This window comes from Camelus ferus, chromosome 17 (genome assembly GCF_009834535.1).
Source record: "Camelus ferus isolate YT-003-E chromosome 17, BCGSAC_Cfer_1.0, whole genome shotgun sequence".
Classification (NCBI taxonomy): Eukaryota; Metazoa; Chordata; class Mammalia; order Artiodactyla; family Camelidae; genus Camelus; species Camelus ferus.
The window spans coordinates 26,961,042-26,986,510 of NC_045712.1; the positions used below are offsets into that span (position 1 = coordinate 26,961,042).

Below are 25,469 nucleotides of genomic sequence, written 5' to 3' on the forward strand. Positions count from 1 at the left end.
TATGAAATTTAAGGAAGAGCTAATGGCAGATTTTGGCTGTGTGTCTCAGGATAGTGGGAGAGGAGAGTGGGTAGGTGAGAGGACATGAGTCTGGCTTAAAAAGGATTGTTTTTATTTGGAGCATAAGGGAAAGGGTAGACAAATACTGATGATTTGGGTGAAGAGAAATGTACAGTTGTGGCTGTAGTGGGAAAATTTCCCTGAGAGCTCATTTCTGGCATATATGATTCAAGGAGACTGATCAGAGAGCAGGACCCATTGGGAATCTCTGAATTAAATTGTTGAGTGAGGGAAAAAGTTATTGGATGAGATAAATCCTTATCAGGAGAGCAAGGGGAATAAGTAAGTCAGGTGGCAAACCAGAATGGTCTGTATCTCAACAGTCAAGGGAAAATAAGGAAAGGAAAGCATTTCAAAATGTAGGAGGTAGGCATTGGCATTGTTCTACAAAGAAATCAAATGAAACCTGAGAAAAGGCATTTGGATATCAGTCAGGAAATAATTGATAACCTTTGAGAATGAAATTTCAGTAACTTGCAAGTTAGACTAGGTTGCCTAGGCTTTCTCTCTCAGGTGGTGGCTTTATTGTGTGTGTGTGTGTGTGTGTGTGTGTGTGTGTGTGTGTGTCTATGTGTCTATGCAGAGCAGACATTAACTGAATGAAGCACATAGTCACATTGAGACCTGGTAGGGATGGACGGATTGGGTAAGAACGTGAGTTGGATTACTGGTTTTAGCAGGAAAAAAAAATAATGTACTTCCTCAGAGATGAAAAAAAATGAAGGAAATTTTAAAAAATCAAGATACTAATTAAAAGAGGAAAACAGACTAAATCTTACTCAGAATAAATTAGATAAATGAATGGATCAGTTTCTTAGGTTTTCTTATGTGTTCTTCATTCTTTTTCTTTTTGTTCATCTGTCTTGATAATTTCAAGCGACCGGTTTCTGAGTTCACTGATTCTTTCTTCCATGTTGAACCCCTTTACTGAATTTTTCAATGTAGTTATAGTCTTCAACTCCAAAATTTCTGTTTGGTTCTTTTTAAATAATTTCTCTCTCTTTCTTGACGTTCTCATATTGTTCATGCATTATTTTCCTAATTTTGGTTAGTTGTTTAACTGTGTTCTCTTGCAGTATATTGAACTTCTTTAAAGAGATTATTTTAAATTTGTCAGGTAATCCATAGAATTTGGTTTCTTTAGGGTCAGCTTTTGAGGTTCATTTTATTCCTTTTGGCCATTTTCCCTTTCCCTTTGTGTGTCTTGTTATTTTCTTCACATTGTAGAATGTGTTCAAATGCTGTGTTTTGTGCATTTGAAAAAACAGCCGTCTCTCCTAGTCTTTATGGTCTGGCTTTGTACAGGGGAGGACCTTCATCAATGAGCTCAGTTTGAGATTCCTGACATTCTTCAAACATTTTCTGGCCTTGAGTATGTAATTTCTCAGTTGCTCAGAGGTTTGCTGGTTTTTCTTGTAATCCTTTGCTCTCTCTAGTGTTTGTCTGCTGTATGGCAAGTTTGTCTTTGCTGCAACAAGCCACTGAGTGAGCCCTTTTTTGATCTCTGTGGTGCCCAAGCTTCCAGAGTATGCTGGTTTTCCATCAGTACTTTGAATTATTTGAGAGAGAAACCTGTACCTTGGGCAGCCCCCCCAAAAGCCAGAACATTGGATGCATGCTTCACTCCAGCTTTTCCTTACCAGGGGTGAAGTTGGGTTCTGAGTGCTTTCTCCTGATCACACCAAGCTGAGCCACCTTTTGTCTGTGGCACTGCTAGTTCTCTGGTGCTCCAGTAAGCTGCTAAGCTCTCTTTTGCTCTCCATGGCCCCCCTGCATCCAAAATATTCCGGTTCCATTAGTACTTGAGTCATGTGAGACAAGCCTGTCCCTTGGCACACTCCTGAAAAGTCAGAACATCGGGCGCACATTCACTCGTTCCTTTTCAGCCCAAGGGAGAAGTTGAGAGCTGAGCTTTTCCACCTGATCCCCCTGAGCTCTGCTCTATTGGGAGAATTGCTATTGTGGTTGATAGGGAATGGCTTTTCTTACCATTTCAGTGTAGCTGTTCTGGACCTTGAGCTTGCTGGGGTACTCCAACCTCTTAATTGGTTTCTGGGCTTTTTGCATCGTATATTGTTTAAATTGGTATCTCTGATGGAACAGGGTCTGAGCCTTCCTATTCTGTCACTTTGCTGGCGTCACTTCTCATATGTTAATTCCCTTTTATGGCCAAAATAACATTCTTTTGTATGAATAGATCACCTTTTGTTTAGCCAATCGAAAGTTGATGAACATTTATTTATAAGTAACACCATTATGATCATTTGTGTAGGAGTTGTGTGGACATGTGTTTCCAATTCTCTTGTTTATACCTAGACACTGAATTGCTGAGTCACATGGGCAACTCCAGTTAAACATTTTCAGATTTCATTTTCAGATTTCAACCTGTTTCCCGAAGTGGCTGTACCATTTTACAATCCTGTCAGCATTATGTGAAGATACCAATTTTGCTACATCCTTATCAACAGTTTTTATTTCTTATTTTTTTTTATCAGCCTTGCTCTAATGAGTGTCAGACAGTTTCTTTTTGTGATTTTGATTTACATTTCCCTAATTGTTAATGATTCTAAGTGCTTTTTTTTGGCCATTTGTATGTCTTTTTTGGAGAGATGTCTCTTCAGATCCTTTGCCTGTTTTTTTGGTTGGATTATTTGCCTTTTTATTGTTGAGTTGTAAGAGCTATTTATATGTTCTGACTGTGGGCTAATATTTACTTGTAAAATTGTAATTTTTAAATTGATTCTGTAGAGCTTATCATCCCTGGGAAGAATATAAATTTACATCTCTAATCTTTAGTTATTTCTGTTACTGGGAAGATTTTCAAAGGCAATCAGTGCCATATTCTCTTTCTATAAAAGTTAGCTGTAGAAAGGATGAATATCTTTTTTTTTCTTTACCTCCTAAAGTGGCATAGACTTTGAGATTTAGTACTTTAAAAGGCAGCTCTTAGAATATGAAAACGAATATATGTATGTATGTGCATGACTGGGACATTGTGCTGTACACCAGAAGTTGACATATTGTAATTGACTGTACTTCGATTTAAGTAAATAAATAAATAAAAGGCAACTGTTACTAGAGAATTGTATATTTTGTTTATACTGATTGATTTCTGAAAGGCCTTCTGGCCTCTTCACTTTTTCCTTGGCCATCTTGGGATATCAGGTTAAGGAATAGGGCCTGATTTCTTCTTTTTCATTTTCTTTCAAGATAGTAAGGTAAGCAGCTGGATGCTTAAAAAAGAGCATAGGCATGTGAACTTCATGGCTTTAGTCATTGAAGCTCGGGCTGTTTCATGTTGAAATCAGCAATGAGAAGCCAGTTTTACTTAGCTGATTTCCCTTAGTTTTTCTGTTTTGCTATTTCTTGGGTTTCAGGGGGCTTACTTCATTAATTCCCTCTTAGTACTAGAAAGAAGTTTTCTAAGCCAAATTTAAACTACCAAAGAAATAGTAACAAGTATTAAAAGGTAGATGTAATTCAACTATGATTAAAATCAGTAAGAATCATCTGATTACATAAATTTGTACCTATCTTTGGTAAGGAAACTTGAAATAAAAAATTACATTAAAAAAATCTACATTATATGATAATATTGCTTACACTATTGTTGGGAGGGCTACATTAACAGATAGAAAGCACGTAAAGAATAATAAAAATAATATTGGTAAAAGCTTTCATGTAGAACTATAAAGTACTATAAGATACCAGAGAACGTGAATCTGGAGGAAGAAGACTAGTTGGTAAAACTTTCATCAAGGAGATGAAGTGCGATTTACACCTTTAAAAGATGTGTATTAATTGCAAAGCTTCACAGGAAATGGGAGAACAGGCTGTATATGGGAAATGAGGCAGTAAAGAATATAGTGATCTTGATTTGGATGGGTTTGGAGACAAACCGTCAGGTGGTTGGAAAGGGAGAATATTTTTACTGCAATAGGTAGTTTTGTCAAGAGTGATGCACAGTAGGCCTAGAATCTAGTAAGTCTGAATACACAGCAGAAAAACTTCCCCTTAATATGGTAAATAATATTCAATTATGTAGAAATATTTTTGGGAGGGGCTTATTAGCAAACCAAAAACTCTAGGTGAAAATTAAGTCTAAATAATAGTTTATTCATTTATTTTGTCAGATTGGCTAAAGTTGTTTCTTTTTCTTTTTCAGAAGAGTGGTTGAGACCTGTGATGAGAAAAGACAAGCAGGTGTTAGTGCATTGGGGGTTTTACCCAGACAGGTAATGTTGCTGTGTACTGAGATCTGGTATAAAGATTTTTATTGCCAGTGAGAATTATTTATATAAAGTTTCAGTTTCTGAATAGTGACAATTTTGTTGATTTGTTTTAGTCATTGAATTCAGTTTTTTTGAGTCTTCTCTTACTGACTTTCTTATTTATTAAGTTATGGAATTCAGTGAAGTCATATGGCTTTATTTCTCTTAATAAAATGATAGGTTTGCTGTGTTTGCCAAAACAGTCCTTCAGTATGATATTAGACTGCTAATTTTGATTTGTTTTCTTTAAGAAATGAAATTTCCACGTAAGTATTTTACGACTGGTTAGTTTCATTTGTTTTTTTAGAAAATACTCATGCCATTCTGTTAAGGATGAAATTATTTTACGTCTAAAATGATGTGTATGTATGTCTGTATGTATATATAAAACTCAAACTGTGTTTTGGCTTCTAAATATGAATAAACAATTTAAACAAGAACAAATGTCAGTGAAAATAGTGGTTCTTATTTAATTAGTGTTATGCCCACAAAAGGCATTTAGGAATATGGATAACTTTCCATATACTTCATCTTTTACATCTATAGTAGAGCTGTTTAAGTGTTCGTTTCACTGTTCAAATGGAAAGTCTCCATTTTTCATGTCAGACCAGTCTTCTTTCACTTGTATCCAAATCCACTTCTAGCCTTATCGTATTATTGGAAGCAGATTCCAAACAAATCATTTCAATATTTCAGTAATAGATATTTCAATACATATTTCTGAAAATAAGGACTCATTTTTTTTAAGTAAGTATAATATTATTGTCATACTTAAAAAAATTAACAGTGACTTGGTATCAAATATCTAGTCATTGTTGTCATTTGATACATTTGATTGATTGATATTTGCTGAAATTAGAATTCAAACACATCTTGTAATTAGTTGATATATTTCTTAAGTATTTTTCAGTTGATAGATCCTCCCTCTCTCTTCTCTACCCCCCACTCTCCCCTCTCTGCAGTATATTATTTAAGAAACTGGGTTGTTTGTCCTGTAGAGTTTACCACAGTGTGGGACTTTTTTACAGCATCACTGTGGTATATTTGAACATACTTCTCTAGTTTCTGGATCTAGAGTTGATCAGAATCTGTTTCATTTTAGGGAAGGAACAAGACTTGCGTAGATGTGTGTTCTTCATCAGGAGACACATTATGTCTGGTCGTGTGCCGTTTTTAAATCGATTTGTTTCAGTGACTTTATTTTACTTGTAAATATATTTTTTAAGGAAGGAAATACATCTTTAGGTATATTCAAAGTTTTAAAAACATATTGACAGTCTTTATACAAGTTGAGTTAATTAGGATCAAGTCAAGTCAGCTTGCTAATCAACCTTTTCTGAATCATAATTGAACAGTTTTTTAAAATAATAACATTTAAGTAAATGCTTTCTAGAAAACATTTCTTATCTCTAGTCTATAAGTATCCATGGTGCTATTAAAACAAACTTTTCAATATTATAGGAACTATTTTAGGAAATTAGTTTGCCCTTTCAAACACTTAGATGGAAATTCAAATTTAAGATGACAAGCAGTATACATATAGGATTGAAATAAATTGTATAATAACACATTATTAGACTTGTTAGCCTGTTTGCTGACTTTATGTATCAAACAAGATGCAGTGGTTAGCTCTCGTCTTGTCTTCTCAAGGGGCCTTGTTCACTTTCTTTATTAACTGTAGTTTCTGCCCTCATTTCCACCTTTAGTCAAGACTTAAAGAATATAAGGTTATCAATTTTAAAAATCACCATTGTAATCTTTATCTGGTATAGTTAATTAATTGGCAAAGACACTTTTTCCCTTCAGGTCATGTTTAAGTGTTCCTAGAAAACTTAGCAGGGTGCTATTAATAGGTCTGTAGAGCTGTGCTTGTTCAAATGCTTTTGAACTAACTTCTGAGAAGTGGCTAAAGGAAATCACCGCTTGTAACTATACTCATATTTCATTTAGATATGACTTGCTTTTATAATTTATTGTCCAGTATAGTGGTATTTGGCTAGTACAGTAGCATTGACAAAGTTTTAATTTGGTAGGTAATTTTATGCTTATTTCAGAATCGTGGAGTAGGGGAAGTGATTTATATCAGTGAATGGAATTTCACTGATAAGAGAACCTTTGAGCAAAGAGATGTTAAAGATGTGAGGGAGTGAACTATATGGATATCTATGTAAAGGGCATGAAGCGGACACTGCCTGGCATGTTTAAAGAGCACCACTAGAGCCCATGTGGCTTTAATATAACATGAGTGAGGGAAGAGTGCTAGGAGATAGGTCATAGGACCAGATTGTGAGGCCTTGGCAAACTGCTGGAAGGATTTTGACTTTAACTCTGAGTTAGGTGGGAGTTGGAAGATTTTGAGCAGGGGAGTAATGTGAACTTAGTTTTCAAAAGGATCTCTTCAGTTGCTGTGTGGAAAGTCAGCTCCCAGGGCTTTGGGCCAAAATGGAAAGGTAAGAAGTAGATAAATTCTGGACATATTTTGAAGGTGGAACTGGTAGAAGTAGTGGATGGTTTGATTATAGGATGTGATTGAGAGTGAAGTCAGGGATGTCTTCCAAGGATTTGGGCCATAACAGTTGAAAGGATAGAAGTGGCATTTCCTGAGATGAGGATGATTGGCTAGAGCACAGTATTGGGGTCGGGATGGCATTATATGTTGAATTTTGAATGTGTAAGGGATGAAAACTTTATTAGACAAAAAAGAGATGTGAAATTATTGACAGTTGAATTCATGAGTACAGAATTCAGAAAAGAGGGCAGTTATAAGATTTCAAGTCATCGGTATATATTTGAAGCCATAAGGTTTACATGAGATGATCATCAAGAGAATGAATAGGTAAGAGGATTGTTCCAAAGACTGAAACCTGGGGCCTTCCAACGTTGAAGAGGTTTGGGAGAAGAGGAGAAACTGGCAATGGAGACTGAGGAGAGGCTAGTGACTAGAAGGAACACCAGGTGATAGTACTGTCTCAGAGGCCAGGTAAGGGAGTGGTCAACTTGTTAAAATTCTGGGGACTGAGACTTAAAACTTGGGTTTTACAGTGTGAGGATTACAGTAGACCTTTACAAAAGAGTTTTCTTTGCAGACTGTTAGACAAAAGTAGATGATAATTTGCTATTACTGGATCCTAATAGTATTTCTAAAATATATTTTTGCCTCTTGATAGAAGTCTTTTTATTTTTAGTGAATGAATTTGGATTCTAATTTGTTTTACCTTTTTGCATTTTCTTTATAGCTACGATACTTGGGTCCATAGTAATGATGTTGATGCAGAAATTGAAGATCCACCAATTGCAGAGAAGCCATGGAAGGTGAAAAATCCTTTTTAAAACAAAATTTATCCTTATGTAACTTAATAGCTCTTCTTAGGTGTTCTCCACAACAGTGCTTTAAGGATATACGAATAATGACCTTCCTTTCTTGTCATTCTATTGAGAGATATCTGCGGGTATGAAGACCTCATTATCTGTTTGTTTGTTTGTTTTTCTTTTTTGAGGGGGTGGTAATTGGGTTTATTAATTTTTTTATGAAGATACTAGGGATTGAACCCAGGACCTTGTCATGCTAGGCATGTGCTCTATCACTAGCGCTATACCCTCCCCCCTGTTATCTGGGTTTTAGATGAGATGTCTGCAATGATGATTGAAGAGACCCCAAAGCCAAGTTAGACTGTGGCTTGAGAGAGGAGTGTTAGGAGTGGAGTTGACTGTCATTGACGATGTCATTTAGGAAGGCTGGAAGCAGTGTCTGCATGGCTCTTATTATGACATAGATGTATCTTACTTATCATTTCTATTGTAATGGTAAGAGTCTATGTATCGACTCTTGTTTCTCAACTTTCAATTTGGAAATAATTTTGAAAGTTGCAAGAATAATATAAAACAAAGTACTGTTTTATACTCTTTTTCAGATTCCCTTATTGTTACTGAAACAATTTATTACCTGATACAAGACCCATATTCCATTTTCACTAAGTGTCCCACTTCCTCTTCAGAAAGATAGCCTTTGAGCTTCGTATTACATATGAGAATGGGATTAATAAAAATTAGTCTTTTTTTAAAAAACAAACTTTTAATTTGGAAATAAATTTTAAACTTACAGAAAAGTTGTAAGAATAATAATACTACATGGCATATTTGTATACTCTTTATCCAGATTTGTCTGTTAACATTTTACTCTGTTTGATTTATCATTTATACTCAATGTGTATTTATATATATATTTTTTGAAACATGTGAGACAAAGATGCATATGTAATAGGCCTTTACTCCTAAAAATGTGTGTGTTAAGAATAAGAAATCCTCATATGTAAGCACAGTATAGTTATCAAATTCATTAAATGTAACATTGACATGATACTTTAGTCTACTGTTCATATTCCAGTAATGTTTTTGATAACATTTTTTCCTGTTATATAATCTTGTCTGATATCAGCTATTGAATTCCTATGTCATGTCACTTTAGATTGCTTTAACCTGAAATATTATCATGGTATTTCCTTGCCTTTTACAACGCTTTTGAATTTCAAAAGAATACTTCTCATTTGGAACTTCTGATCTTTCCTCTTGGCTGATTCAGGGTGTGCATTCTAATTCTAGTCAGAATGCTGCACGAGTGATGCTGTGTCCTTCTCTTGGCATCATATTGGGAGGCATGCTGTGTCCATCTGCCCCCTCATTGGTGATCTTAATCACCCAGTTAAGGTGTTCTCTGATGGCTCCACTATTAATTACCCCCTTTCCCCCACCAATTTACAGCTTACAAGCAATTTCTGAAAGATTCTTTTAGATCATGCAGATACCCTTCCTCTCATCAAAATCCTCCATCCATCATCCGGTTTTAGCATCCACTTACAATTCTTTCCTGAACTAGCCTTTTCTTTGATGATTACACAGCAGTAATTTTCCACTCCAGCCCTTCCCTCCACATTTACCAGTTGGCTTTCAGAGTTCCCTTGTAAGCAAGAGCCCTTCTTTTCCCTTCATTTACTTATTTATTCATCTGTCTGTTGTTAGTGTAGATTCATAAAGTTCTAATTTTTCAGTGGTCAGTAATTCATTGCTTCATTGTCTTGTGCTGTAGTTTCATATTTGGCCACTAGGGTCCCCTTCAAACTGCTTGTCATTCTTGTGACAAGCACTTGTCATTTTTGAGCATCTCCTTGGGGCATAGCAGGATATTCCAGGTTCATCTGATACTATCCATTTCTCTTGCCTAGAATCAGCTGTTTCTCTGACGATCTCTGATTTCTTTTAGTAGGAAAAGGTATTAGAGACCAAGATTTGGGTACTGGTATTATGCTCACTGCTACTGAAATGTCTTTGCTCCTAGGTTCTTTCTGTTCGGAGAATTTTGAAATATAGCTACTACGAGTGTATAAACACAGACATTCTCATGTACACATACACGTGCATATACACATAATGTACATATTTTAGAACTGATGAGGCCATATAGATACCTTCAGTTCCTATCCATCCCCAGAGTGTTCTTTGCCCTCCCCATTCCATATTTATATGTCTCTTCTCCCAGAGTAAGAACCCTGGATCCCAACATTAACACATTTACTCAGTCCATTAGTATATTTAAATTAGTTTCAGAATTGCTTTGCCCATGCCACTACCATAAACAAAAATATTAAAAGAATGCAAGATATGTTTGTGGTTTCCCCCTCCCCCTCCCCTGCCCAAGACTGAGAGTATGTCATATATTGGCAAATAGTGCATTCATGAGTTATTGTGATGAACTCTCTTTTTTCCCTCCAAAGTGAGTTTGTTACTTGTTTGAAGTACAGTTGAGTTTATTTTTTTCTGTTTGTTTTCAGTTTTGATGTTTCCTCTCTATCTTCCATCCAAATTGATTTAATTTTATATTTTAAATATAGAGAGTTCTACTAATGCTTCTTAAAGAATGTATACTTTATGTATTCTTTCTATCCCATTCTCCCCACTTCTTGTAAAACAAACTTAGTGTTTTCTGGTGTATCTTTTCTGTGTTTCTTTTTGTCAACACAAGTGTTTGCATGTTTTCTTTTTTCCCTCTTTATACTTTGCTTTTTCCACTTAGATAATCTTTTCTGGAAATCCTTGGTGGTCATATCTGCACTGTGCTCCATTATGCTTGGAAGTTTGCTTTTTTTTCCTCCTCATTTGGCCGCCTACAGTTGCATTCACCTTTTTTTTTTTTTTTTTTTAATTGAAGTATAGTCAGTTTACAGTGTTGTGTCAGTTTCTAGTGTACAGCATAATGCTTCAATCATATAGGAGCTATTATTATATAGTCATATAGGAGCTATTACTCTGGCCATAAGGTATTTTTATGAGAAAGATAACAGAGGATAGTGGTTTAAGAGCTTAGTTTAAACAGAACTCAGTGCAGATCCAAGCTTTGCCTCTAATTAGGTAACTGGACAGCTTGCTGACACTCTGCCCCAGTTTGCAGATTTGGTAAACTGGAGAGACTAACCTGCATTGCTTTCCCATTCTTAGGGGGATTAAATGAGCTCATATTATATGTAAGGTGTTCAGCAGAGTGCCTGGCACAAATAGACCTGGATGATCTCCATAAAGACCAGGAGACCTGAATGGTCTCCATAGAGTGCCATGTGTACTTGACAGGGCTGGGTGACATGTCTGTGTAAATGTCCTCTTTCATTATTGCTTAGAATGTTGTTGAATACATAAACCTAGAGCCATTCTTCATGCCTAAAGCAGTGACTTACTTTGGCCTTTTGCTTTTTAATGTTTTTGTCAGTGATTTTTGTGATGATACAGAAGCCATGATTAGTGAAACAAGCCAGAGAAATACAAATACTATACAGTATCACTTATAAGTGGACTCTTAAAAAAAAAAAGTCAAACTCCTAGAAACTGTAGAAAAGTGGTTACCAGGGATTGAGGGATAGGGGAAACAGGGTGAGGCTGGTAAAAGGGTATCAGTTTTCAGCTGTAAGGTGAAGTAAATCTGAGGATCTAAGGTCAAATATGGTGATAATAGTTAATAACACTGTATTGTAGAGTTGAAATTTGCTAAGGGAGTAGGTTTAAATGTTCTTTTGTGTGTGCGCACATACAAAACAGATAAATACATGAGATGATGGATATGTTAAATCCCAGGGGAATGGGGATCCTTTCACAGTGTGTACATAATCAAATCACCACAGTGTACACATTAAACATCTTGGTTTGTTTTTCAGTTATACCTAAATAAAGCTAAAGTTAAAAATATGGCATGATTATCAAATTTAAGGGTCTTAGTTATCAAAACCTTACTCTACACAAAACCAGTGATGCTTTTGTATTATTTACTTGGTAAAAGACAAGGAATACAAATTAGAAATGGTTAGGATGCAACTCACATGTCTTTAATAGTCTTATATTTTTAAACTTTTATGCAGTTTAGACTGAGAATAATAAATTGGCTTCTTTCATTCTGAATACTGTAAAAACTGAAGTGATTTATTATATATGTAGATATTAATGCTTTGATGTGGTTTTAGGTTCATGCAAGATGGATTTTGGACACTGATGTTTTCAATGAGTGGATGAATGAAGAGGATTATGAGGTGGATGAGAACAAGAAGCCTGTGAGTTTTCGTCAGCGAATTTCAACAAAGAATGAAGAGGTATTTGGTTTGGCACCACTTTCATCTACTTGGTGTTTTCTTCTTTCTTGGCCGGAATGTTTTCAAATCTTCATTAATAAACTCACAAACAAAACAAGGTGCACCAGTCATCAAGTATATATAAAAGTTAACTAAATGCCCTAGCAGCCATTTCACATGCTGGCGTCCCCCCAAAAAGGGGCATGAGAATCTCAGAGCGTCATTAAGATTTAAAGTGGCCCATGTGGTATGGAAGGTGTTAGAACTGATTTTATTCTCTAGATCTGAGTATTAATTTTGTGAATGAAATCACATCACAGGATCACTTTCCAAGAGAAAATTTAGTTTTAATATTTTTTAATAGCTTTGTTAAAGCACATAAAATAGTATAAAGTGTAGGCCTTAAAGTTCTCTGAGTCCTTTTTTGAGGTTGGAGAACTTGACATTTAATACTCTTTAATCTTTTAAGAAGCCCAGCCACTTAAATATTTATTTGTGATTTCTTTAAGTCAAAACTGGGGGGATGGATGTGTCACTAGAGGAAGACTTGAGACTGAGAAGAAGGCTTAGATGTTTTGTTGTTGGGCTGTGACAGTTTCAGATAGAGACCTGATTCTAAAAGTCCTTTTCAGTGGGGAGACATGAAATTTTTGCCTTTTCCTTTGTATTTTAGATCTTTGAAAAAAATCTATTTAAAAACCGAATCTTTTTCGTATCTTTTAATTTTTAGTTTGTCCTTATTTGGAATTTTTCTTTGAAAACTTTTTATCTTGGTCTTCCTACTGATATGCTTTATATTTGTTTCCCCTAAATGCATTTCAAATTGAGTCTTTTCTGTCATTAGAGATACTCACTTTCTATATTACATTATTAAACTGACATGTTCATATCCAATTCTGTTCATATTTAAGTGGTTTATTTATTTTTTACTTATTTTAGGGAGGATTGTATAAAAACTGATACCTTTCTTTAAGAATTTGATTGTATAGTAAGGCTAAAATTAAAGGTGAGTGTAGTTTAGATTTTCTTTAAAATGTCTCTGGTATGCCTGTAAGATGACTTAGATTCCCATTTTGATGCTACAGAGCTATTGAAAGGACATAGATAGTTGTAAAGGGTATGAGTGTCCAGAGAAAAATAATGTTTAGGTCTCTAATTCTTTTTAAGATATAATATTGGATTATTTTAGGTGTGTTTTCTTTATTATGGTCTGTTTATTAAATTGGTAGTTATCTACAGACTGACTTTTTTATGTTGATGTGTATGCTGCAACTCTGCTGAACTGGTTTATTAGCTCTAATAGTTTTTTTTGCAGATTCCTTAGGGTTAAGATATGTCATCTGCAAACAAGGGTAGTTTTACTCCTGTGGGTTGACTTTCAAGTCATGAATTGTAGCCTTGTAAAATTTTACTATTTTTGTATCCTTCTCTCTTAATATTCCTTTTACTGATAAACTACAAGTTGTTTCTGGTACATTTTCACAAGGTCATTCAGCCAGTCTTTGTATTTCATTAATTTAATAACATGTGTTTCGTATTTTTCTAGTGGTTGTTATAAATTCTTTTCCCATCTGGAAACACAGAACATGTCTGTTTTGTAGCATAGTTTGAATACGTGTCAGATGGTTCTTGTATACCCATTGATGAGGTCTCACCTGGAAGGTCAGGGAAAGTCTCTTGACTGCCGGCAGTCCAGGATGCTTAATGATGTGCCTTTTATTTGCTCTGAGCTAGTGTGTTTCATATTATCTTTGTTGTGAAAACTCATCTTGGACCAGGATTTGTAGAAACTGAGGAGTCAGCAAAGTTGGCTGATATTTATTTCCATTTACTTCTTCCTAGCCAGTCAGAAGTCCAGAGAGAAGAGATAGAAAAGCATCAGCTAATGCTCGAAAGAGGAAACATTCACCTTCCCCTCCACCTCCCACACCCACAGAGTCCCGGAAGAAGAGTGGGAAGAAAGGGTAAGAACAGTAACATGATTCCAAAGGAGTTTCCAGAGTTTTACATTTACATGGCAGGTTTGGCTGAAAAGAAGTTTTACTTTGACTGGTTGGAAGTGTTTTTACTTTGATAGCTTGTCTTGTAATGAGATACTATCTGATGGACATCTTAGGCTGTATTTATACAGAGGCTCCCTGAATGCAACCTTTTTTTCTATATCTAAGTATATATTAAGAAGCATGGCTCGGGGGGAAAAAAAGCATGGTTGATGAGGAAGTTAAGAAATTATATTCACTGTAGTTGTTGTCTTTCTGTGATTTTACCACCTGTCCCATACATGATCAAAATGACTTATAGAGGAGTTGAACCTGTGTCTTTTTCATATTCTGCAGAGCATGGCAGTGTAGTGCTTTGTGCAGTGAGTCATATTTGTGTTTAGTGAATCCTGCTTGAGTGGAAATTCTGGCATATATTGAATAGGTTGTTGTGGGGATTAAGTGAGACTTTACAGACCTTGCAGAGTGCCTGGCCTGAAGGAGATACTTAATAAATGGTAGATAATGCATAATAACTTATTATTATTATTATATATTAAGTAAATAATTTCAGGGTTGTCTAGCTGAAAATATTTTGCATAATTTCTCAGACGTTATAGCTTAGTCTTAGAAAATGACAGATTGCAAGATTTCTTCATTTCATGTGATAGTAAATTTGTTAAATTTCTGTCTGTTGACCAGACTGTAAAGATCTACTTGGCATCTTCTCTCAATCAGCTTCTTTTTCTGACTTTCTTCTCTAGCCTAACTTATCTTTCTCAGCTCAGAACATACCTTGAATCACATTATTTCTTGTATGGTAGGGTTACTTGAAGCATTCTTAACGATGCTTAGAAGGTTTTAGGAAAGTTAAGAAACTCTTAGTTTTATAAATAATTTTAATGGGCCTGTCACAGTTATAAAATAAAGATTTTTGTTAATTTTGTCAAGTAACATGTATTGTGACATAAAAATTAAAATCAGAATAGATTGTTGGGGGGGTATTATTGAGGGAAACCTTCGTTCTTAAACTTGTATTCTGAATCTTACTGTTTGATGTTCTGAGATTTCAGAGCTGCCTGAGGTCCTTGTAAAGAAAATTGTAACAGTTTTTCCAAATATTCCCGGACCTAAAATAGATGTGCTGCTTTCCCCATTACGGACTAAGATGGGGGTGCCAGGACACTAGTGGTCATAGAACCAAGGTGTGATGTCCATCTTGTCCACAGTGGAGGTATTTAGCCTCTACTCTGAATGTAAAACCCACCAAACTGAGTTTCCCAAAATAAATGTATGCTTGTCCATTAATTGAATGCTTCTACCTTCTAATGAGCAGGATTTTGCTCTTTTGAGTTTCCCTTTAGAAATCTCTACTTAACCAAACCATCTTGAAATCTGTTTTCCTAACATCCATATTATTTGTCTTCCCTGCATCTTTTGGTACTTTTTAGGTGTTATATCTCCTTGCTATCTTTAGTTTCATAGGATTTTAAAAATTACCATGAAATTTTTATTAAAATTTTTTTTTTTACTCTATACACCTTATTCTATCCTATGCCAATATGTTGTCCCTCTAAAAAGAGGACTTTGACATTCTCTCAGCAGTGTGAGGACTCACCAGTTCCTTCTCCATTCCTGTTCACCTATCATTATATTCTAGATTACTACCCCAAAACAAGTTTTTTTTTTCTCATCCTTTTATGCCTTTACTTAATATCCTAAAACATTGCCTATTTTTTTTAGTAAATTGTTATAGTTCCCAAGGTTCAGCTTAACTGTCACTTGACTAACTTTCTCTGAGCTGTATTTTTTTGGAACTTATATTCATTTCTCTGTCTTGGTGCACATCACATCATGTGATCTAGGTAATGATTTCTATTATGTATCCCGTGTCATTCCTCAAGGTAAGGAATCATTCCGTTCTTGTTTGAACTTTAACATGCTTTCTCGTGTGTGTTTTAAAAATAAATGTTGACTTAATTGAATTGGTGGTGAAAGATCAGTGGCAATTTTTACAAAATGAAAAAATTAGTACTATTCTAAGTGATTTTACTTTGCAGTTCCTAATGTTTGGATGATACAAAGAGCCAGGAAAATATAGTTAGTTGTATATATCTTTGAGAAAAGTTCTTATGTAAATCATTATAATCTGAGGTGAAATATGTACCTTATTTCCTTAGCAGATCTTTTATTACACTAATTTAAGTCCCTTTAGATACTGTCTACAGTTTGTGTAGTAGGATTTCTGTGGCCATTTCTTATACCCAATAATTTTTATTCTCCTTTTGGCTAGTTAGATGTAATTTGGGGAATGTATCTAATTTGTTTGATTTCTGTTTGTCTTTTAAAGTGATTCTGATCATAGAGTCTAACAACAATGTAGGTAAAGCCTGTGAATTTGTCTTCTGTAAGTAACTATAGTCAGTCTTGTTTGTGCTTTTGTACCTTTTATGTTTTAGCCAAGCTAGTCTTTATGGGAAGCGCAGAAGTCAGAAAGAAGAAGATGAGCAAGAAGATCTTACCAAGGACATGGAAGACCCAACACCTGTACCCAACATAGAGGAAGTGGTTCTTCCGAAAAATGGTTTGCATCCTTCTGCCTAGACTATGAGAATGTTAGACGTGATTTAGTCATTCTCAGCAATGCCATGGGATGATTTACTTTTTGCTCTGCATCTCCAGGTCTTCCTTTCAAATTATAGATTCTTCCCCTTTATGGTTAATGTTTATGAAATTCCCTTTTCCCCAATCTTTTGGTGTACTTTCGCTGTTTATTGAGAAAACATACTGACCAATAAGTTCTCTAAATTTAGTAATGCTTTAAAATTCACGGATTTAAAATCTCAACCAAATCAATATACATATGAAAAAATGAAGTACTTATCTATGTGCAATTTAATCTCTTTAAACCAGTTATTGCGAGGAGGATGTTAGACCCTTTTAATTGTGATTGTGGATTTGTCTGTTTTCCCTTTATTTCTGTTAATTTTTTTTCCCTGTATTTTCTTCTTGTACTTTGAGCTTTGCTCTTTAAGGACATATACTTTTAGGATCATCGTGTCGTCACGATGAATTGAGTCTTGTATCATGTCTCCTTGTGTCATAATAATGCTTGTCTTGAAATCTGAGTTCTCCAGTAATAATAAAGCCTCATCCACACCCTTTTCAGTAAATTTCTATTTTATATTTTACTAGTCCCAATTATACTTAAGACTTCAGTAGAGCAGTCTTATAAATCTCATATCCTTTCTTTTTTATGTTTTCAGTTTGTATCTCTCGCTTTTTTTTTTTTTTTTTTTTTTTACTTTCACACCAGTTATGTAGAGCATGTTGCTTTTCAGCATCAAATTGTTGATGCTTGGTTTTTTTCCCCTCAGTGTACACATTTTCTGTTTTTAATTGGAATGTGTAATCCACCCAAGTGTAACAGTTGCCAGTATGGTTGGGTTTAAGTCTACCATCATGCCAAGTTTTTTTCTATTTGTCCCTCTTGTTTCCTTCGTTTGCTTTTTTGTCCTTTCTTTCGCTTTTATGTTCTTTTGCTTTTTTTAGGGGGTAGTAATTTGGTTTATTTATTATTATTATTATTTTTAATGGAGGAACTGGGGATTGAACCCAGGACCTTGTGCATGCTAAGCATGTGCTCTAGCACTGAGCTATACTCTCCCCTGCTTGATGTTCTTTTGCTTTTAAATGTTCTAGCCCCTCTGTTCGCTTTGCTTTTCTTTTAGAACTTACATGGTTTCTTTGTTTTTACATAGCATAGTGTCAATTGAAATACACTTCACGTAGTGTAAAATTCACATTTTTAATGTGTATTTTAATCATTCCAGTGGTTTTTAGTAAACTCACTACGTTGTACCTCATCACCACCCTCTTAATTCCAGAAAGTTTCCATCCCCATGAAAAGAAACTTTGTGCTTATCAGGAGTTAGTTCACATTATCCCCTTCCCCTAGATCTTGACAACCACTGTTCTACTTTCTGTCTGTATGGATTTTCTTACTCTGTTTGCTTTTTATCTATTTTTTTCCTTAGTGGTTGCTCTAAGGATTACAATATATATCCTCAATTTATCAAATCAATTTAAGATTACTTGTCTAGTTGAGATAATTTATGCTTTCTCTTGTCTTTATGATGTTTTCATATATTTTATTTCCATATGTGTTATAATCCCTATGTCTTTCTTTTTTATTTTTTGTTTTAAGCAGTCATTTGTATTTTTAAGAAATGGAAAATACAGTCATCTAAAAAGTTATATGCATTTCTAAAAATCATTGTCTTATGCAAAATTGGGCAATAAAAGTCACAAATATATTTTAAAAGTCATATAGAAGAGAAAATTCACAAAAATAATGAAAAGATTTATTTTAAATAAAAGAGCAGTGAAGGTGGTTATAGGCCTATTAGATAGCTAGCTAAATTGGGATGCTATAATAATTAATATAGCATGGTTTGGACACAGAAATGGCTGAATCCATACGTGGAGTAGAACAGCCAGTTCAAATGCAGATCCATATTTGTTAATAAATTTAACTTACTGTGAATTTAGCAGTGCAAATCAGTGGGAAAAGACCAAACTTTTCCACAAATACTGTGAAATTTAGTGTTCTTCCTTGTATCATATATAAGAATTTAAACTTCAGGTGGATTAAAGTGCTATATTTAAAAACAAAACCGTAAAAGTAAATTTCCAAATACTAATGCACTTTAAATAAGTGTCAGTCTTGGAGAAAATATGCATTGCCCATTTAACAAACAAAGAATTAAAACCCTAAATTTTACGTATTAAGATTCTTAAGCCTCATAGAATAAAGGTCAAAGTATTATGTACTGATAATTTTATTTAAAAAAAAGTAGGATTGATAAATGTATGAAAAGATGCTTAACCTCATTTAACCAAGGATATGTAAATTATAAAAGTAACTGTTTTCATCCATCAGATTTTCAAAACTTAGAAAGTAGAGGATTCCCAAAGTACTGTTTTTAGGAAATGAGTACTCTCAAATGCTGTTGGTGGAATTATAAATTGCTGAAGCCACTATACACAATTTGACTATATCTATTAAATTTTAAAAAGTGAACATCCAGTAACAGTTTTAATTTCAGAGTCCATTTTAAATAATTACATGCACACGTAAAGATAAGTATAAAAGAATGTTGATTACAGAATAATGAAACATTGAAAATAAATACTGTGATTAGGGCTAGTGCCTCTTTTTTTGTTGTTGTATTTTGGTGGGGGGTTAGTAGGTTTCTGTGTGTATTTTTTAATTAATTTTTTAAAAATTTTATTTTTTATTGGAGGTACTGGGGATTGAACGCAGGACCTTGTGCATACTAAGCACACATTCTACCGCTGAGCTGTCCCTCCCCCAGGGCTAGTAACCTTTTGATCCACAAATGGACACAGAATCTATTAGAAATGAAAAAGATCTATTGTAACTAAAAATACTTACATGGAAAGACCACACAGGCACACTGCTACATGAGAAAAGTAGAGTGCTAAGGAATAAGTACAGTATGTGTTTTTTTGTTTGCTTGCTTGCTTGTTTGTTTGTTTTGGTTCAGATCCCAGAATAAGTACAGTATGAATGACCTTATACATGTAAGATTTAAAAACACTCAGGAAGTTTTGAAGTCCATATAGATGTATAAATGATACCAGTTCTCCCTCAATTTGCTATCTTAATGAATGGCACAAAAATGAGAGTCAGTCCACAAGTTCACAAAAAACATAAAAAATATTTTGGGGAAAAGGATTGAAAGGTTCTTTTGAGGGTTTGCTCTCTGTATTTCTGTATTTTATGATGAAAAAAGATTGCTGCTTGGGTAGTTAATTACAAAATACAGTCTGTTACATTAAGTGTTAATGTTTCTTAGCTGGGCTTGCAGAGAGTAGATTTTTACATGAAGATGAGTGCTGAATGATGGTCGAGTTGCAATGAGATTCATATATTTTTAATCATCTATTCTGTTTTCTTAAAAATAAGTAGAACCTTTTCCTTAAAACGTGATTCTTTTCTTTTTTCTTTGTAGTAAACCCAAAGAAAGATAGTGAAAATACACCTGTTAAAGGAGGAACTGTAGCAGATCTAGGTAAAAACCAAAACTGTACAATTCTGTGTTGTTTTATCTCTTGAAAACTTCAGCTCTTCGGGTAATTCTTTCTGTACTAAGAGATGTTGCTTTCAGTTACTGTGCTTTCCGACACAGTTATTAACTATGGCTACTGTAGTACCATTTTGATTAGTTTGCTCTTGCACTAGGGAATTTAATTTCTTAAGATCCATTCTTTTATTTTTACTAATCTGCCCTCTCAGTGCATCTTTTCCTGCAAACTAGCAAAGGTAGTATTTTACCTTGATCAGAATATTTGAAGTCTCAAAGAAACAGTTGTAATTAACACACTTTTTATAATCTCCATGAAATACTTGTTTCACAACATGGGCAGATTGATTTTGTGTCTTCAGAATAAAAAACTGTTGACTGTTAATACTTTGTAAACCAACTGAACGTTTCCTTAACAGTAGAAAATAAGTATCACATCATTCTTTTACAGTATTTTCAAGTTATGATGTACATTTTCACAAGTAAGGTCTAATTCTTGAATGTGCTGTAAGGGTAGAAAAGAGGAGTATAATCACTTGTTCAAGTTTTTAAAAGTAGGGGTATTTTTAAACATCTTTAATCCTGAATGTAATAAATGAAGTAATGATCTCACTTACTCTCTTCACTTGTAAAAATCAAAGGGAATCCTAGTGTTTTCTGTGTATATTGAATTTATGAATTAATAGAGTTTTAAACCTAGTAGGGATTTTCGAGATCTCCTTATGTGGAAAATGAGACTTGGATTTCACAATGTCCTAGTTAAGTGAATTCTGTATTTTGAATAAATTGCTGTGATTCTTCATGGCAGATTGGAGTGGGTGTTTGGGAGGGTTTTTCTACTTCATTTCACTCAATTCATTCTACTTTTTCTGGCTTAAAGCCCGTCATTGAACACCAGTGGACAATTCTATTTTTAATTATGTCTAAAGTAAAGCAGAAAATGGTCTTCATGACAGTTTATATAAAGATGGTATTATGTCAACAAAATTAACAACAAAGGAGAGATACTGTCAAAATATTTCTATCTTAATTGTTTTTAACATTAACAGAATGTAGTTTTTATATATTTTTTATTGATGTATATAGAATACAAATCTTGAGTAACTGGTAATAATTTCCATTCTCCTTAAGTTTATATTGCGTGTTCTATAACTCACTTACCCACTGAATCAAAGGCAAAGAAAGCAAAAACTAACTATAAGCAGTATTTTCTTTTATATTCACAATAATGTGACAAGGTAAAATTTTGTTAAGACTTTGAATACTCTTCGTTGGGACAGTTTGTTAAACAGAATATAGTTTATATTTTGAAAGTTATATCCCAAAAAAGAATCAACCTGAAGTTTTAAGGGGATGGGCAGTTGTCCTTTTAATAGTGAGGTAGTCTTTATCTGATGAGTAAAGTTGAAGCCAATTTTAGGAAAAGGATGGGGCCCCAACTGGATTAAAAGTTTTAGTGCTAGTGCTGGGTATAAGAGATCTTCCCTTTGTGTTTGTGAGCAGCTTGAGGTCTTAATTAGGAGGGCTGTGGCTGCAGATGCTGCTCATCACAGCGGGAGAGTTAGGCTCTATAGAATTTGAAATTGTAGTCCTGGCCTTTCATCCAGGGAGTAACATGCTTCCTGTGTATCATTTAAGTATCTGGCTTTCTGCATTAGCTATGACTTGAACCATGCTGAGGGTGACTGATCCATCAACTGAGAATTACTGTTCAGAGTTGTTTGTTGTTTTAACTGATCCCTATTCTGCCTTATATGCCACTGAGCTATGTATATTCAGTCTTTTCTTTCTTTCTTGAGATCTCTGAAAGGTCAAGATCCAGGGGCTGAGGTGAGCGTGTATTTGTTGACATCTGGAAGGAGGAAGAGAACATTTATTGAGTGTTACCATCGATGAATCAGTATCAAGGTTGTCCCTCCTACTTTTGTATTCTCAGAAGCCTGTTTCCATTTGACACCAAGACTCCCTCAGGCACAAAATTTTGTCACACTAAAATGGTATTGATTGAGCAGACAGAGATCATTAAATTGTACTACCACCATCTAGTGAGAAGTTGGTTATCCTTTGGCTTACCAAGACCTAAAGGACAAAAAGTTCATATTTGACCGCCTTTCCTAGATTTTTTTCTGTTAAGTCACTTCCTAGGAGAAAAATAGTTCCTGAGCAGAATTGGATGACCTGTGTTGGGAGTACCATAATTTACCACATCCCGTTCCTTTTAGCAGGTGTTTGTCTCTAAGTTACAGATGAAGGAACCATGTCCATCTTTATGTTACATGAGTACCTGCCAGGTGTCACTCTACATGTTTGCGTTTCCCTATACAACCATGTTGGGAAGTAGAGACTGGAAGGGTTCAGGTATTGTTCCTAAGTGAGAGAGCACAAATTCAGGTCTAGGTCTGTCTGTCATTAGTGCCAGTGTTTTGTACCTTTGCACTGTGCTCTCATGGTGTGCTCATTTCTCTCTGCCTCTGTTCCTGCTCACAGTGGCCTTTCAGTTTTGTAAAGTCATCAGGTACATCCCCACCTGAAGCTCTTTATTTATTTTCTCTTCCATCTTCTGCCACTCCTATCTGGAATATAAACTCCACAAGGACAGGGACCTTTTCTTGTTCATTGCTGTATCCTTAGCATTTAGACAGTGGCTGGCACATACTAGGCACTCTGTAAAATTTAGTTAAATGTTTGAATACCAATTCTTTATTGCCTACTGAAATACTACTCATCTTTTTATATCCTGTAAAGTAGGGGTTAGCACCTTTTTCTGAAAAGGGCCAGATAGGCTTTCTGGGCTGTAATCTCTCTGTTACAACTAAATGGCATTGCCATTGTAATGCAAATGCAGCATCCATAAGACGTAAACAAATGACCATGACTTACTCCAATTTGAATTTCAGTTAATTTTGATGTGTCAAGATACAGTCTTCTGTTGATTTTCTTTTTAATCGTTTAAAAATTCAAAATCACTAACATTGTAAATCAACCATACTTCAATAAAAAACAAAAATTTTTTAAATTAAGTAAAAATGCAGCAATCATTCTTTACTTGTAGGTGTGATAGGAATCCCCAGGACCATCCCCAGGTGTGGAGATTCTCTAGAGGGACTCATGGAACTCAGCATGCAGTTCTCACAGCTGACACAAATTTCAGCGCACAGAAAGCACAGACAGATCATGGGAGAAGATAACAAAGGCAGAGTCTGGGTGCAGGCCTCCTGATGCTCTCTCCCTCACATGCGGGGCCACAGAGTCGACTGTTCCCCCAGCAGCAAGAACTGTAGTAACATGCATGCAGGGAAGCCCGTTTGAGACTGCGATCAGTGTTTTTACTGGTCATGTAGGATCCCTCTGCCTAGCACATTACAGAATTTCAGGCTATCAGAAGTTTATCCTAAGCTACATTGTGCACAGTCCAGGCACAGTGAACCCTCCTTCTTATCAGTGAGCTGTTGACTAGGAACACCTGAGAGTCAGATTCCCAGATTCCATACAGAAACAGGCAGTGGGCCAGATTTAGCCAGTCGGCTGTGCATTGCTGTCCCTTGGTCTAAGCAGTTCAATTAGTGCTTTTCAAATAGCAGGTTGTTGGAAATATTTATTGAATGAAAAATGAAAAAAATTGCTTCCCTGTGTTCTCTTTGAACTTTACAGTGTCTTAGTCACTACTAAGGGTCATAATAATTATATATAAAATAAAATGTTACAGGAACTTAATAGTATAATTATTTGTGCTGTGACCTCTTACCCTTTGCACACTGGCACTTTTACTTTTCACTCTGGAAATCAGCTGCCTAGTTTAAATTATACATGGGTTTGCTTCTGTTCTTTTGCAAGGCCAGCATTTAGGTCTTAGAGTCCCCTATCCTCAGAAGGTATTAACACAATCTTACCAGGACTTTGTCTACAGGGATTGATTATCACTTCCTTCTTTACTCCTCATTCTTTACTCATTTCCTCTGGGATCCAAAATATCATTACTTGGTTTCACTGAACCTCACAAGGCAAGAGCGCTAACCAAGTCCTTTACCTATTTTTAAGTAAGATCAAGACAAAGATAGTAGCCCAAGCAGTAATTAATTATATATTCCCTATTTTTGGAAATGTTTAATGATTTGTGCTTTGTATTTTTACTCACCTCAGTGCTTCTCTGTCCATTTCTAATTTACTGAATTATTCAAGGTGAATTTGCTTGAATAATGCTCTGTTTCTTTCCTTTTCTCTGTCCAATATCAGTTTCTTAAACCTTAAAGTTTTCAAGTAATCCAGACAGCTTTGCCTGTTAAATAAATTATGCGTTTTGATTTTGCAGATGAGCAGGATGAAGAAACAGTCACAACAGGAGGAAAGGTAACAATTTCGTTAGGCCTGATGCAGCAGTAACTCTAAGGGTCCTGTGTATTGAGCAGAAGCAGCACTGAATTGGAAATGTCCTTAGAAATATTCTGTTTTGAGGTCTGAGTTTTTAATTTCTTTTTAACACACCCCCAAAGTAGTTTGTCTTTTTGACTCCCCAAAATTTTATCAAAAGGAAATGGCCATTTTCCCAGGTAGTATCTTTAATATGCTACAATTTCTGGTTCCATTACTCCTTGTTGCAAGTTAATAATCAGAGTTCCAGTTGTTATCCAACAGTGCAGGTGAGCAGGGACCATGCCTTGCTTTGATTTTCTCACTCCCATTTCTATTAGTACAGCCCTAGTCCACCCTGCTGTAGCCTTTGATCATGCTCTTCACCTTTTTTGAGCCCTACAGTCAGCTACTTCCTGTTTCATCAGTTCTGCTGTGGAGACATATCAATAATCAGGCTGTTGGAAGGTGTTGGATTTAAGGCAGGGTTTTACTTCTCTTTTTAATAAATGACCTATTGTTTCATTCAGTCTGTCATCTCTAACTGTAAGATGTTTAACTAATCCTTAATCTCCTTGAAATAACTTCCTTAATTTGCTACAAGTAGATAGTTTTTGTTTTTCTCAGTGAGTCAGAGAACTTTCCCAAATTGACACTTACTGTTTTTTATACTTTCATGAAATGAACATATTCATGACAGGATTTTAAGGAAGCGTATTTTCAAGAAACTCTTCTACAAATAGCTCTTCAACTGAATTGTTCTTAATGATACTTTCTTTTAAATCAAACTTCTTTATTCAAATAGTTACTTGTAAACCTTGATAAATATTACCTTTGTAAAAAGATGTCATCATTTAGAGTAAATAGTTTTGTGTAATAGTAAAGGAGACCAAAATGGAAGGCCGAAGAATTTCCTTATATGATTTTTTTTTTAATGCCAAATGTGGAAGTAATTTTGAAACTGGGCAAGTCTGTTGCATAACTTAAACCTAGGACAGTGAGAGGTAGCTGGTCTAACACCCAGTCCCACAATGTCATCCTCCTTTCCTCACTGAGATAATTAAGCTGTTGACTGTCAGCCTTTATTAATTACAATGC

The 25,469-nt window shown here is 35.0% G+C and overlaps 1 protein-coding gene across 2 annotated transcripts in view; it reads left to right on the forward strand.

The window, feature by feature from the left end:
• SMARCC1 (SWI/SNF related, matrix associated, actin dependent regulator of chromatin subfamily c member 1) overlaps positions 1 to 25,469 on the forward strand; it is a 136,871-nt gene that overhangs the window by 35,510 nt on the left and 75,892 nt on the right. For both annotated transcript variants that reach the window (XM_032458623.1, XM_032458622.1), the window contains exons 7-13: positions 4,226 to 4,295; positions 7,568 to 7,643; positions 11,831 to 11,956; positions 13,778 to 13,899; positions 16,374 to 16,498; positions 19,953 to 20,012; positions 24,334 to 24,371. In XM_032458623.1, coding sequence (XP_032314514.1) covers positions 4,226 to 4,295; positions 7,568 to 7,643; positions 11,831 to 11,956; positions 13,778 to 13,899; positions 16,374 to 16,498; positions 19,953 to 20,012; positions 24,334 to 24,371 — 617 coding nt within the window. The remainder of the gene's footprint in view (positions 1 to 4,225; positions 4,296 to 7,567; positions 7,644 to 11,830; positions 11,957 to 13,777; positions 13,900 to 16,373; positions 16,499 to 19,952; positions 20,013 to 24,333; positions 24,372 to 25,469) is intronic.